Consider the following 13,930-nt stretch of genomic DNA (forward strand, 5'->3'; position numbering starts at 1 on the left):
GGTCCTGCCCTGCTTCCCTCCCCCAGGGCTTCTGAAGCCCAGGTGGTGCGACCCAGGACAGCAGGGCCACAGCGGGGCTCTTTGCTGCTGCTCACCACCCTCGCTGCCCTGGCAAACACCTTGTGTGCCTGCTGTTGCTTCAAGGGGTGCAGCCCTTCGCCACTGGCCTCACATGCTGGGGCAGTGGGGGAGGGGAGCAGTGGTGAGGAGATTCCCGTGCAGCTCCACTGCTGCCTGCAGCACTGGGTCATGTGCACTGGGCTCTGGAGCCTCCGAGGGAGGGAAGCAGCGTGGCAGGGAACAGCAGAGCCGTGTGGAGAAGCTGCTAGCCGCTGTTTTCTGCTTCCCTCCCCTGGGGCCTCCAGAGCTTAGTGGGCATGACCTGACACAGCAGGCAGCAGCGGAGCCCCACAGGGGTCTCCTTGCTGCATCTCGTGCCCCACTCCCCCTCCTCCCCAGGCCTCTCCCCCTGCTGCCTCAGCGATGTGCCTCCTATGCAGTGAGGGCAGCGGTGCAGGGCTGCACCCCTCAAAGCAGCAGCAGGTGCAGAAGGCACGTCACCAGGGCAGCAGGGGGGCAAGCAGCGACGAGGAGATTCCCGCGTTGCCCCACTGTCCCCAGCCTCATCAGGTCATGCCCACTGGGCTCTGGAGGCCCCGAGGGAGGGAAGCAGGGTGGGAACCCACAGCCTGCACCTGCCCCAGGTACAGATCTGGGGGAGTGTGGGTCCCCCCTACCCCCCAGGAGTGTGTGTGGCAGCAGGGAGCCAGCCCTCCTTCCCCTCTCCCAGATGAGCCACCCACAACTCTGTCCTGCTCCCCACTGTGGCCCTGCAGCTGTGCATTGCAACCCTGGGCCCCAAGGCTCACCTGACTGGATAGCAGCCTCAGCCCTGCCCAGCTCCCTCCCTACAGGGGCCTCAATCCCCCTCCCCCCTGCACTTACCTGCTGAAGTTGCTCTGCAGGCTGCCTGGGGCCATATGCATGACCATGCACATCGCGCCCCCTGCCTGACTGCCCTCCTCCCACTCCCTCCCAACTCCCTGTGGGCTGGAATTCTGCCAGCCTGCAGGGAGCTCATGGCAAAATCTGCAGGTTTGTCTTGTAAAACAAGAAATCCACATTTGCCTCTGGTCAAAAGGTAAAATCTGTGGGAAACGGAAAACCTGGATCCCTGGCAATAGGTCACACCTGACTTTTGTGTCAATGACCACCAGGAGCACAGTGCCTGGTGCCACAGGAGATGAAGCTTCTGTGGGCTGGAATGGGGATGCTCAACATTTGGCCCATGGACCAGATCCAGCTTTTGATGCTGTCATCCGTCTCTCAGGTCTCCTCATGGGTCCAAAAATTTGTCAGCAGGGGAGTAGTACCACCAGTCCCCCACTGCCAGATTTCCAGACCTGTGGGAAGTCCTGGCCTCTACACACTAGATTGAGGCACAGGGCCTAGTACTGGTGCCTGGGGCCAGACACACCACTGGACTAGAGGCAAAGAATAGTGGCAATTTGCCACAAAGGTTGCCTGTTGGTGCTAAACTCTTCTAGCCTCCAGAACACTAAAGCAGACTGTCTCTATACTACAAGTGGGAGGTAAAGGACTTGGTTCTCCAGGTGATTTTTCAGGCTAAGGTTGTCCAGAAATAGACCTCTTTTAACCCCTTCACGCAGCTACCTTGATACTACTCCAGGGGACTTACCAAGTCTTCCTTTTAGAAAAAGAATCTACAGTGCCATTAAAAACGTAGTTCCTGTGTCTCTGCTGGTATTATTTTGGACCCATGGTATTGTGCTGATTGTTCTACCTTTCTGTGAGGCTGACTCTCCTGGTGGCAGTTAATTTGGCAAGAAGGGTGGATGATAGCCAAGCCCTGACTGCAGATCTCTTTACAGACTGCCTTCTGTCTAGACATAGTTTCCTAGAAGACCGACATCAAGTACCTACTCAAGTGATTGCTGGATTGTATCTCAGTGTCACAGATCAGCCTTCCAGGCTTTCTTTGAAAATCATACTCCAGAGCTGAGACATTATTACATGCACTTAATGTGAAAACAGCCTTGTCCTTTTACCTACACAGGACTAAGCCTTTCAGAAGGTCTCCATAGTGAGGGGTCAGAATATTGTCCAGTGGGATATCTGAATGTGTGGTAGGCTGTAAATGAGACTGCTGAGGTAGAACTCAAATACTCAAGAGCTTTTTCTACCAGACCTCAGGCAATTTCCAAGGCTTCCCTATGCAATGTTTCCATAATTGCTTTCTAGGAGGAGGCCACCTGAAAGGGGGGTGGAGGGGTGGGGGCAGCCTGGAGACCTTAGCAACAGTGTCAGGAGTTATAGGGAATGCCAGTTGGGCAGTACTGGCCTTGGAGGACTCAAAGACCTGCCTCCAGGTGTATGGGAGCTGCTTTGGAGTTGTCAGAGTATCCATATACATCCTCAAACGCTTGCAGGAGAAGAGTTCTTTCCCAGAACTGGAGTTTTGGATGTGATTTACACATGCATATCCATGTCCTGCCCTTCTTTCCCTCTTCCTTGGAGTCATGGGCCACTTTAAAGGCATGATGGAATCTGATCCCTAATCCCAAAAATCACACCTCCTGCCATGCCATACTTGCACGTGATTTCGGGACCAGAAATCAATTCCCAATTGTGCCGTACTTGCCAGTGCCAGGGAAGCCTGGGTTTATGGTTCTGAGCTCCCTCTGTACCAGCAAGTTGAAAGATGGTTGTCTGACAATTGGCTGATTGTTGGCTTGGCTGAGGACTATGCTGGGGTCTAGAGTCAGCCCCAGTGTGGTCCTGTGGGGCTGACAAACAGCTAATTGTTGGTTGGGTCCAGTAACTGCATCAGGGCCTGGAACTGGCTCCAGTGTGGACTGCCAAGCTGAGAATCAGCTGATTTTGTTGGCCTGGTGGAGACTGTGCTGGAGCTAGTTGTAGACCCTGGTGCAGTCCTGGACCCAGCCAGCCACAGCTGCTTGGGACGGGGTTCAAAGTCCCCAGCAGGGTGGGATCAGAGGCTTCTGCCAGGAACTTTGAACCCCATGCTTGGCAGCTCTGGCCTGGCAGCCTAATGTAGCAGGAGCTTCTGCTTCTCTGCGCTGAGCTGCCTGGTATGGGGTTTAAAGTCCCAGAATGAGGGAGCAGTGACCTCCCCATGCTATGCAACAGTGGCTGGGTAGCCTTGTATGGGTAAGCTTCAGTTTCCCTCCACCACCAGCCTCCGTTCTCCCATGCACAGCTGCCCACCAAGTGTGTCTCAGCACAGGGTTTAAAGCTCCAGTGGAAGGACCCGTTGCTCCACCCAACAAGGGACTGCCAATCAGCTAATTATTGGTAGGGACCTACTTAATTCATGATTTTGCAGAAACTGTGAAATGGGAATTATCAGCGAAACCTGCAAAATTAAAAAAAAAATTGTACTAAATTAAAATGCTGACTCCCCAGTGGTCCTCATGGCCACTGGGGCCAAACCACACAGCCTGCCGGGGAGAGGGGCAAGGCAGCAAGGCTTCCGGCACAAAGGAGAGCAGCCAAGATGAAGGCCACACTGGACCCTCACCACTGATTGGCTGAAAGGGCTGCCCATTGCAGGGTCACATGATGGATAACCCTCTATGCTAATCAGTGGCGAAGGGCAGGCTGGCTGTGAGTAGCCCACAAAAATCCCTTTCGCTCGCTGCAACTTTGGTTGATCACTAGCCACACATTTGAATTTAAGTCACCATATTAATGAGCCATTAAAATGTTCTTAATAGTATGTGGAATATTTTTTATGGTTTGTTCCCCGTTTTATAGCATCTAAAGTTTGGGGCATATGTAGTAACCTTATTTGTGCCATGATTAGCATGTTAATTGTGGCATGAATGTAATGTGTAGAGGGGGCCACACACAACTTAAGCCTCTGCAGCTGTGGAACTTGGTGCCGAAAAAGCACGGTGCCCTTAATTCCTTCTGTGTGAGGCCCAAGAAGTGGTTTACTCAGTGCAATCCAGCAGTAATAAACTAAGGCAAAAAGCCTCTGAGATCTAGTGCAATAGCACATATGCATAAGAAGGAAGTGTATATGGATAACACATCTTTATATTATTCATATATAACTTATTTTTCTTTTCCTTGACAAAGATACATTGGGAAGAAAGCCTTGTATAGGACCAAATGTTCAGTTACATCTCTAAATGTAAAATGCTAATGTGTGTAATGATGCTGTATTGCTGAAAGACAGAAATAAGATTGCACTGAAGAGGTGTTATGTGCCTTAATTTTTATTTCTGGCTTTTAGATGTTAATTTAGCCCCCACTGGAATTCTAAAAGTATTGAGGCAGCAAAGTAAGTTTAGATGGGATATGAGGGAAATTTCCTTACTGCTAGGGCAGTGAGGCACTGGGAATAGATCACCCAGGGAGGTAGGAGAATTTCCTCCATTGGGGGGGGTTTCAAGAGGAAGTTGGATACGAATTGTTCAGTGATGATTTAGGATTAGCAGAGGTTAGAGCATATTGTGAAAAGCAACAGTTGGAAAGTCCATATTTCCCTACTACCCCAACACGTGCCCTTTCCCCCAGAAAGATCCTCCCACTGGATTGCTCAAACTGAGAAGAGCTCTGCAGCCCAAAGCAGGTAGAAATAGAAAACTGCTCAGCAGCAGGAGAATGAAGCAGCACTCCATAATTGGCTAGTTATAAAAAAAATGTTTTAAAGGGGCTGTGAAGTTAGTGGAGGGCATGGTATGACAGGAAAAAAAAAAGAGTACTGGTTCTCCAGCTGGATGTGATGCCTGGAGTTGTTTGGGTTCTTAGGCTGAAGTACAGAGTGGAAAGCATGTTGTTATCCCATGCTTATGAGCTTGTTCTGGTCATCACAGGGCATGTCTACATGTTCATTAATGCACTTTAGGTAATGCTCATTACCTATTGTACTTCCATTGTGAGGTACTAGAAAATGCGCGTTAGCCTATTTTAATGCACATTAGCTAACAAGCACTTTTTTGTGATGCTTTAATGCACATTATAAAATAAACTAATGTGCATTGAAGTCCACATGTAGACACTCCCATATTAAACCAGAAAGAATTTTTTTCCCCTCCTGATGCTACTGGTGTCTGGGTCTTTTTTTCACTTTCCACAGGAGCGTTGAGTGTTTCTCACTGCCAAGGCTGGGGATTTGGACTGGTGTGTTGACTCTCCTGCTGGGACATTAAAAAAAAAACAAAAAAAAAAAAAACCCCAGAGGTTCCTGGCTAAAGCATCTTGCTCCTTGGCTTAGGGACAGACCAACCACCACAGTTGGGATCAAGAAGGAATTTTACCTGTCAGATTGGCATGGGCTATGGCAGGGGTTGCTTTTCTTTCTAGTGGAGGGTTGCATGGGCTTCCTCCTCGGATCTCATGGGCGGTTTTGTAACAAACTACCTCCTGTTTTTGTTAAGGCAGGATGTTGACAGTGCCTTTGTCTTCTTTGGCCTCCCACTTTTCCTGTGGCAAGTTAAAGGGTGCCTTTGGTGCTTTGGGCATTATGCCTCTGGTAGTTTTGGGTGAGGATTGTCCCTGAAGCTTTTAAGAGGCTAAGCAAACACTTGTCTGGGGTGGCTTAGACAGTAGTTTTGGACTAGGTGATCTCCTGAGCTAAGTGGAGAGCTGCTACACAGAATAACCCAATGGATATTACGGAAGCATCATACAGGAAAATAAAGCCCTAGTTTTATTCTCTTACAGTAAAGATATGCTATCCTTGATTGCTTACAGATTTGCTCTTCGGAATTATGTCCATCTTGATAGGTGGGACTTCTGCTGTATTCCAGAAACCCCATTTACAACTGTTCAGCAAAGAACTAATTCTGTGGTTCAGCAGTTTGTGTATGCAGATATTCGTTTCACTCCGAACAGTTTTTCTTGAATCATAAGCAGTTTGTAGTGCACTTGTGCTATGACCATAAAAATGTATCATCTAAAAGTAAAAAAGGAACCCTAACAAATGTCTTGAGATGTTCATATCAATCAAAATACCAATAATAAATTATTGACATTGGGACAACATTTTTGTTACTCAATACTTGTATCTCTTTGGGGTCTGGAGAAGGCCAATGCATTAGAACTACTCTAACTTAATGTTTTGTGCATTAACCATGTAGCCCAGTTCAGGAGAGGGTCCATGAAGAGTCATTCAGTGCTCAGCAGACTACTATATGTGCAGAGAACAGACCACACCAGAATGTTAAAACTCCAGGTACTACATATGGCCAGTATCTTTCTTTTGTCAAAACTGAGATTGAGGCTTTATGATGTACTTAGCAATGTTTGCTCATTCACACTGGAATGAAATGTGCCAACAAGCAACTGTCTTGTACTTTCTCTAAGATAATTGTTGCTTGGAATAGTTACCCAACACGTGTAAGGGGGTATGAGAATGCACATCCCATGCATCTTGTGTGGGGCTGAGAACCCCCAGTTCCACAGATTTCATAGGAGCCTGAAGATTTTCTCTGCTGGATCCAATCCAGTCACCTGGCTTTAGCAATGCTTGTATTTTCAACTGGTAACACCTGTTTATTCCTTCTTTTGGACCCCCGACCCTTAAACCCTACAAAGTTAAATCTTTAATAATCCAAGTTAAGACCAAGTAAGAAACCAAGGTAGATAATGTCACTGAGATTTCTCTAAGCTAAAAGCTTAATTCCTCTTTTTAAAACTACATTTTGTATTCAGTTCACAAATTTTTTCTTTCATAAAGCCATTGTTGAGAACCCATGGGACGAGGGCTTAATTTGCAAACTCTTATTGGGGCTGTCTAAACCGCTGAGTACCTACTCCAATACTTTTGAATGGAAATTAAACCTGCCAACCATCAAACTGAAGAACGAAATTGTCTTGGGTAAGGACTTTCTAAAGCTTTTTTGCTTTAAAGTATTCATTGTACTTTGTCTGAGAATCAATTTATATATAAAATTTAATATGTACAATCTTAGTCTTCTGAATGTGTTTAACAAAACATTCAAAAATGGCTCCCAGATTCTTTAAACAACCCCACCACCACCACCACCCATGTTTTAAAAATTTGATCCACTTTAAAAATTATTATATTCTGGTGGGTATCTGCCATTCCTAGTGGAAAATAAAAACCAGTAAAAGACTTGACATGGAAGTTTAAAAGCTTTGTTTCAAACAGATAGAAGTCCCACTTAACAGACACTGTTTTCAACAGTAATTGTAGCGTAGTAGGATGGCTTAGGTGCTAGTAGGGCTGTCAAACAATTTAAAAATGTTATCACAATTAGTTGAACAATTAAAAAACGTAGTTGCAATTAATGACAATTCTAATCATGCAGCTAAAAACTCAAAATTATGTTCAGAAAAACTCAAATTATGCAAGATTATGCAGGTATTTTGTATGGATGGGGGGTATGGGGTATGTGTGGGAATTTGTGAAGGTGTGGGGGGCAGTGTGCACCCCTGGATTTGCGCACAGGGTGGAGGTGGGCTGCCTGTGCCAGCATGCAGCTCCCAGGGTAAAGGCAGTAGGACACAGAAAGCCCCACCTCACCTATGCCCTGTCCACAAATCCCAGAGGCATGTGCCCACTGTGCCTCCCCCAGGGGTGTGCACAGTAGTAGGAGCTATACTCCCCTGCTCCCCCCAGCTCCCTGGATGAGCCACCCACAGCTCTATCCCATGACCCATCCCAGCCTCAGGGCCCAATGCTGGGTGGTGTTTTACATGCTGCCAGGCTGCATTCCTGGCCACGTGCAGGCTGCAGGTGCTCATCTTTGTCTGTGTCTATGTGCACCCTTCTTTCCCTGCCACCCTGCTTTTCCCCTGCTGCAGCAGCCTGGAGCCTGCACTTGGGCTGCCCTGTGTTCCTCTGCGCTGTCACCAGTGCCCCATTGGGTAGCCTGGAGGCAGCAGTGACTGTGGTAGAGCGGAGTCTGGGTGCAAGGCTCCAAAACACTGTGCACAATTAACGCGTTAAAAAAATGAATGCAAATGAATTAACACATTAATCATGTGCATTAATTGCATTAACTGCTATTGACAGCCCTAGGTGCTAGTTTTTACCTTTCAGGGGATGCTCCTTGGAATCTTTTTAGTTTTACAGAGTACTACTTGAAAATACTTTTTATTTTGGCTGAAACCATAGGAAGTTCCACAGAACTCTCAAACTCTTATTCTTACTAGGTAGGGTAGCGGACTGATTTTTTGGTAAAGGAATTTATACACTAAAGCAGTAATTTTATATTCTCCAGTCTTAATGTAACTGTCCAGTTTATTGTGATTAGAAAGCTTTTGTGTAGAAAAATTTGAAAATGAAACTTAATCTGTTTTATCTCATTTACATAATCCTCCAAAGGTTCTAACGCATTCTATGTGGATTGCTTACTGGGAGAGGGGGCTTTTGCATATATCTATCAGGCTTCGGTCCTGGATGCAAATAACCCTAGAAATAATCAAAAAGTAATATTAAAGGTAAGTGACTGTAGTCCTAAGTGTTTTATCTAAGACCTTTTACATGCTTGTTTTACTGAAGTCCTGCAGTAATTTGGCCAGTAAATTGAGACTTATAATTAGATGGACTCTTCAAAGCCAGATAAAACCGAATTTAGAAATTCTTGTCATTCTTATGCCTTCTCTGCGAGACTGAAAAGCCCACTAATATCTGGTGATGGTGTCCCTATGAATGTATCTAAAAACATTAAGAAAATCAACTCGATTTTGTGTGGCATATGTAAACGGATTGAGATCCCTAGTTTGTGGCAAGAATGTGTTTTTTCTGGTCTTTTGGAACATAATGCGCAAAAATGATTAAACAAAAATATTTGTTCTCTTTAAATATAGTATTTTAATCTGATAGTCATCTTTATGTATTTAAGAAAATACGTTAGTATAGATTCACTTGAGCATCATCACTGGTTTTAATAGCTGATATGGAAATAAAAAAGGTTTTCAGTTCTGTATTGGTTGGCTCCTACTGTTCCTTGTTACACCATTTTGCTCTTAAGTAAACGGTGTATTCCTATGTATGTGCATGTGTGTACCTGCAAGAGACATTTTATTTTAAAATAATATGGGTTTATAGGTATATTGTTGTGCTTTAATTAGCTGGAGAACACTTTCAAGAACATTATGTTCAGCTTTCAGAATGGAAATAGTTAATCCTTGACAAGTGTTATAATAGGTCAAGAACAATGGAAAAGAAGAAAATACCCAAATAGGTCATTAATTGTAGGGAATGATCTTACTTTATTTTTCAGTAATATTATTCAGTGCATTTCTCACTTCAGTTGATCTGTTTTTGGTTACAGGTGCAGAAACCTGCAAACCCTTGGGAGTTCTATATAGCAACTCAGCTGAGAGAGAGGCTTCATTCGAGCGTACGCCATCTATACATTCACTTTTACTCTGGCCACTTCTTTCAAAATGGAAGTATTTTGGTTGGTGAACTCTACAATTATGGAACTTTACTGGTAAGTGTACTAGAGCTTATGATCTAAGGAAGTGTAATTTTACTTCCTGAAATAATATACATTAGAGTACACATAAATCTGTTCCTTCTGTCTGTTTTACAAAATTTTATTGCAAATTTAATCGCTAATACTTTGTTTTGCAAACATAGGACTACAGTTCATGTTATAGGAAGTCGTCTTTTCATGTGGTTGACATTCTCTTTCTCCATTCTTATTTTTGTTTACAGAATACTGTAAATATTTACAAAAAACTTCCTGAAAAAGTGATGCCTCAAGCACTTGTATTCTATTTTGCCATAAAAATTATTTACATGGTGGAAGAGCTCCACAACTGTGGAATAATTCATGGTGACATTAAACCTGATAACTTTGTACTTGGAGAAAGGCAAGCATTTCCTTTTTAATACTAATACTACTAATGCCATTGCATCGAACTTGCTACTTATGGTGGCAATTGTTTTCTTGCTTAACTGCAGATTTTTGGACAATGACACCTGTGATATAGATGGTCTCTCTCATGGTCTGACACTCATTGATATGGGTCAAAGCATAGACATGACACTGTTTCCAGAAGGAACTGCCTTTACAGGCAAATGTGAAACATCTGGATTTCAGTGTGTTGAAATGCTGACACAGAAACCATGGAACTACCAGGTATGAGACTGTCTGTCTGTCTGTCTGTCTGTCTGTGCCAGGGGCAGGCAATTATTTTGGCTGGAAGACTGCTTAATGAGTTTTGATGAGCTGTCAAGGGCCACAAGGATAGCCCCACCCCTTAACGAGTGCCCCACCCCCCATTCACCATCTTGGGAGCTGAAGTCCTGCTCCCCTAACCCATGACCTTTGCCACTGCAAGTCCCTCCCCTTCTCCTGGCAGTACTCCTTTTGGGAATGAGGGTTTGCCATCTTGGAACCAGAAAAATCCCCAAATGATATACTAAAAATCAAACTGACAATAACGTATTTTAATTTTATTAAAAAAAAAAAAAAAAGACTGTCCAGATTTGTGTGCATTTGCATTGCATATATAGAAGTGATTGCATAATAGCTCAAAATTAAACTTGTATATTGCGGGGTGGGTGGGTATAGGGTTTGTGGGGGGCTGTGGATATGTGTGTGGATGTGTGTGTATTTAGGGTATGAGAATATATGTGGGTAGGGGAGTGTTTGTGGGGATGTGTGGGTGGGTATGGGGTTTGTGGGGGGCGGTTGGGTATGTAGTAGTGAGCAGGGCTCCTCCCAGAGGGGTGTGGTTATGTGTGAGGGGCTGCATGTTGGGAGGGGTGTGGGGTTTGTGGAACTGGATGAGTGGGTGCAGTTTTTGTAGGGTGTGATATGTGTGTGTGGGGGAGGGCTTGTGGGTATCGTGGGGTGTGCATGGGAGCCCCCTCCCTGCACCCTCCTGAGCCGGTCAGCACCCACTCCGCAACAGCTCAGAGCCCGCATACTCTGTGGCACATCCCCACCACTGCCAACAGCGTGCAGCCTCATCCCTGCCTCATGCCTGCTCTGGACTTACCCCGGCGGAAGCAGAACCCATGCTCACAGCCCTGACCTGGACCACCATGTGCCTGCTTCGTACCGCCTGCCCATGGCACATCCTGCTGCCCCTAAATTTTTCTAGCAGCATGGAACAGAATAGCACTTAGGTACTTAAGTCCACTTGCATATCTAATTGGTGGAATAGAGTCTAAATCTTTGAGGAGTGCAGAATTTAAACTCAGGCTTGATCAATGTGATCATTTAGTGCCTCAGAATATTTTAAGAAGCCCTGGAGAGAACCTTTGTTCACATAATTTGTCCAAGTCATACGGTAACAAGAAAATGCTTTCACAAAGAATTTGCATAGGAATTTTTCAGATTAGCCTTTTAGCAGGATCAAATCTTTAATCTGAACTCTTTACAGTAGACATCTCTCTCCCTGCAGACTGACTACTTTGGAATTGCTGGAACAGTTTATTGCATGCTCTTTGGCACCTACATGAAAGTGAGAGAAGAAGGAGGGGTCTGGAAAACTGAAGGAGTCTTCAGAAGGTTGGTTTCATTGTGGGGACTAGTGGAGAGTCTTTGTAAAGCCTTCTAAATCTATGGATTTGCCAATTGGAGAGAGGCTCATTCACAGAGGTGGGCAAAATACAGCCTGTGGGCTGGATCCAGCCTGCCAGACCATTCTATCTGGCCTGCAGGGCCCCTAAAAAAGTTTAGAAAAATTAATATTTATCTGCTCCTGGTTACCTGTCACCCTCCCCCCGCACAATTCTGTGGGAGCTTCTGTAACAGGGTCGGGCAATTATTTTGGGCAGAGGGCTGCTTACTGAGTTTTGGCAAGTTGTCATGGGCCACAAGGGGAGCCCCACCCCCTGATGGGTGCCCTGCCCCCTGGTCACCATCTTGGGATGGGATGTCCTGCCCCTTAATCCCTGACCTTTGCCACTAGAAGTCCCTCCCCTTGCCCCGGGAATACTCCTTTCAGCAAGGGGTTTGCCATCTCAGAACCGGAAAAATACCAGATTATATTCTAAAAATCAAACATATACAGCATTCATTAATTTGATTTTTAAAAAATGTTTTTGTCCTGATTTACATGTGTTTGTGTAGTGTACGTAGAAGTGATTGCACAATAGCTTAAAATGAAGTCTTACTCTTGTATATTGTGATGGGGGGTAGGTATAGGTTTGGGGGCTGTGGGTATGTGGGGCGTGGGTGTTGGGGGACAGATTATGGGAGTGGGGTGAGGGAGCATGTGGGTGGGTATGGGGTTTGTGGGGGGATGTGTGGGAGGAAGGGTGGTTGGGTTGTGAGTGGGTGGGAGGGTCTGTGTGTATGGTGGGGTGTGTTTGTGGGATTTGCCTTATGAACTCTCTCTCTATCGCTCATTGCACTCTCTCTCTCTCTCTCTCTCACACACACACACACACACACACACACACACACACACACACACACACACACCCCCATACTGCTCCTGCCTCTGGGGTCCCAGTGTGGAGCCATGCTCCACAGTCTGGCGTTGCAGCCCGGGGCCACATGGTGCTGGAGCAGGCACGCAGGGAAGCAGTGAAAACCAGGGCTGGGGGTGGGGCAGAGCTGAGGTGGCCTTGGTGCCGACTGCCCCTGGCTCTTGTCATCTTTGACAGGCAGCCAGGAGCAGGTAAATATTTATTTTCTAAATATTTTAGGGGCTCCACAGGCTGGATAGAATGGCCTGGTGGGCCAGTTTTTTCCTGCCTCTGTTCTGTAAGTTTGTTTTGCTTTTGCTTGCAGATATTCCCCTAACAATTTTAAAAAATATGATTCCGGGTTTAAGCACAGTGGGTTTATGGCAGGTTAACTGCTGCAGCATGTATTGACCTTGGTGTAATAAAACCAGCATCCACTGCTTTTGTCAGCTATGGATTTGACTTGTCCTTACTTTCCTGAAAACTGACAACAAGAGAGTATGGTAGTCAAGAAGTTTGACTGGCTTGTTTGACATGTTGTTTAGTGAAATTGTATTGTGCTGCTTTCAGGCAAGGTCTACAGATATTTGAGTGGGAAATATTTAGAGAAATAAAATGACACTGGCCAGTTAAGAAAACATCATGCTGCTTCTGGGTGGGGAGGCTGGAAAGGAATACAGCTACGTATTTGTGTACCATAGCAAGACACTTGTACCTGCTGACTAAGTATGACTTAATAAAATGCATTATTGGAGGAAAGCCATTGCAAGAGGAAGAGTACACATGTGTATTGAGCTGACTTAATTAAGCGCTTGTTTCTCCTCTTCAGGGTTCCTAATGCAGAGCTGTGGCAAGAGTTCTTTCACACATTGATAAACGTACCAAACTGCTATCATCTGCCCTCATTAACAGCTTTGCGAGAGAGGCTACGTGACTTTTTTAACAAGTCCTTTGCAAAGAATATAAAGTTATTTCGTAACAGGCTTGTAGTATTGCTCTTGGAGCACAAACGGGCAAAAAAGTAAGTGACTCTCAGTCAAGGATTTACCTGGGAAAGGTCTTCATTCATCAAGTAAATAAGTTTCAGATATCTTCAAATAAAAGATTGTTTTAAAGTTGTGAAGTCGTCTTCAGTTTTACTTCACTTTCTTTTTCTGAGAAAAAGCATGATTCATACATAGACTTTTGAGGGTTATTAACTAGAGGTGCACTGATATATTGGTCCATACCAGATTGGCAGCAATAAAAGAAAAGTTGAAATTATTGGCAATTGGCCTTTTTTTGGCTGGCATAGCTGATGATGTCACCAATAAATGCTGCGGAGCCTCAGCATGCATGTGGTCAGGACTGCAGCCCAGCACCTTGGAGAGCAGCATCTGGCCAGTAAGTCTGTGGGGGGGAAGGGGCAATGGATGAGGCAGATCAAGGCCGCCATGGTGAGAGAGGGAGTGGGGCCAGGACAGTGCAGGTGCTACCCAGTTGGGGCAAGCAGGGCGAAGCTACAGGCAGCTTATCCAGGGGGGTGGCTCCCTG

General features: G+C 45.5%; 1 protein-coding gene across 1 annotated transcript in view; it reads left to right on the forward strand.

The window, feature by feature from the left end:
- BUB1 (BUB1 mitotic checkpoint serine/threonine kinase) overlaps positions 1-13,520 on the forward strand; it is a 58,910-nt gene extending 45,390 nt beyond the window's left edge. The window contains exons 18-25 of the mRNA XM_019544108.1: positions 6,132-6,226; positions 6,731-6,871; positions 8,345-8,460; positions 9,297-9,458; positions 9,686-9,843; positions 9,935-10,112; positions 11,386-11,492; positions 13,227-13,520. Coding sequence (XP_019399653.1) covers positions 6,132-6,226; positions 6,731-6,871; positions 8,345-8,460; positions 9,297-9,458; positions 9,686-9,843; positions 9,935-10,112; positions 11,386-11,492; positions 13,227-13,422 — 1,153 coding nt within the window. The 3' untranslated portion in view covers positions 13,423-13,520. The remainder of the gene's footprint in view (positions 1-6,131; positions 6,227-6,730; positions 6,872-8,344; positions 8,461-9,296; positions 9,459-9,685; positions 9,844-9,934; positions 10,113-11,385; positions 11,493-13,226) is intronic.
- Positions 13,521-13,930: the final 410 nt, after the last annotated feature.

This window comes from Crocodylus porosus, unplaced genomic scaffold (assembly GCF_001723895.1).
Source record: "Crocodylus porosus isolate Cpor-Errol unplaced genomic scaffold, CroPor_comp1, whole genome shotgun sequence".
NCBI classification, from domain to species: Eukaryota; Metazoa; Chordata; order Crocodylia; family Crocodylidae; genus Crocodylus; species Crocodylus porosus.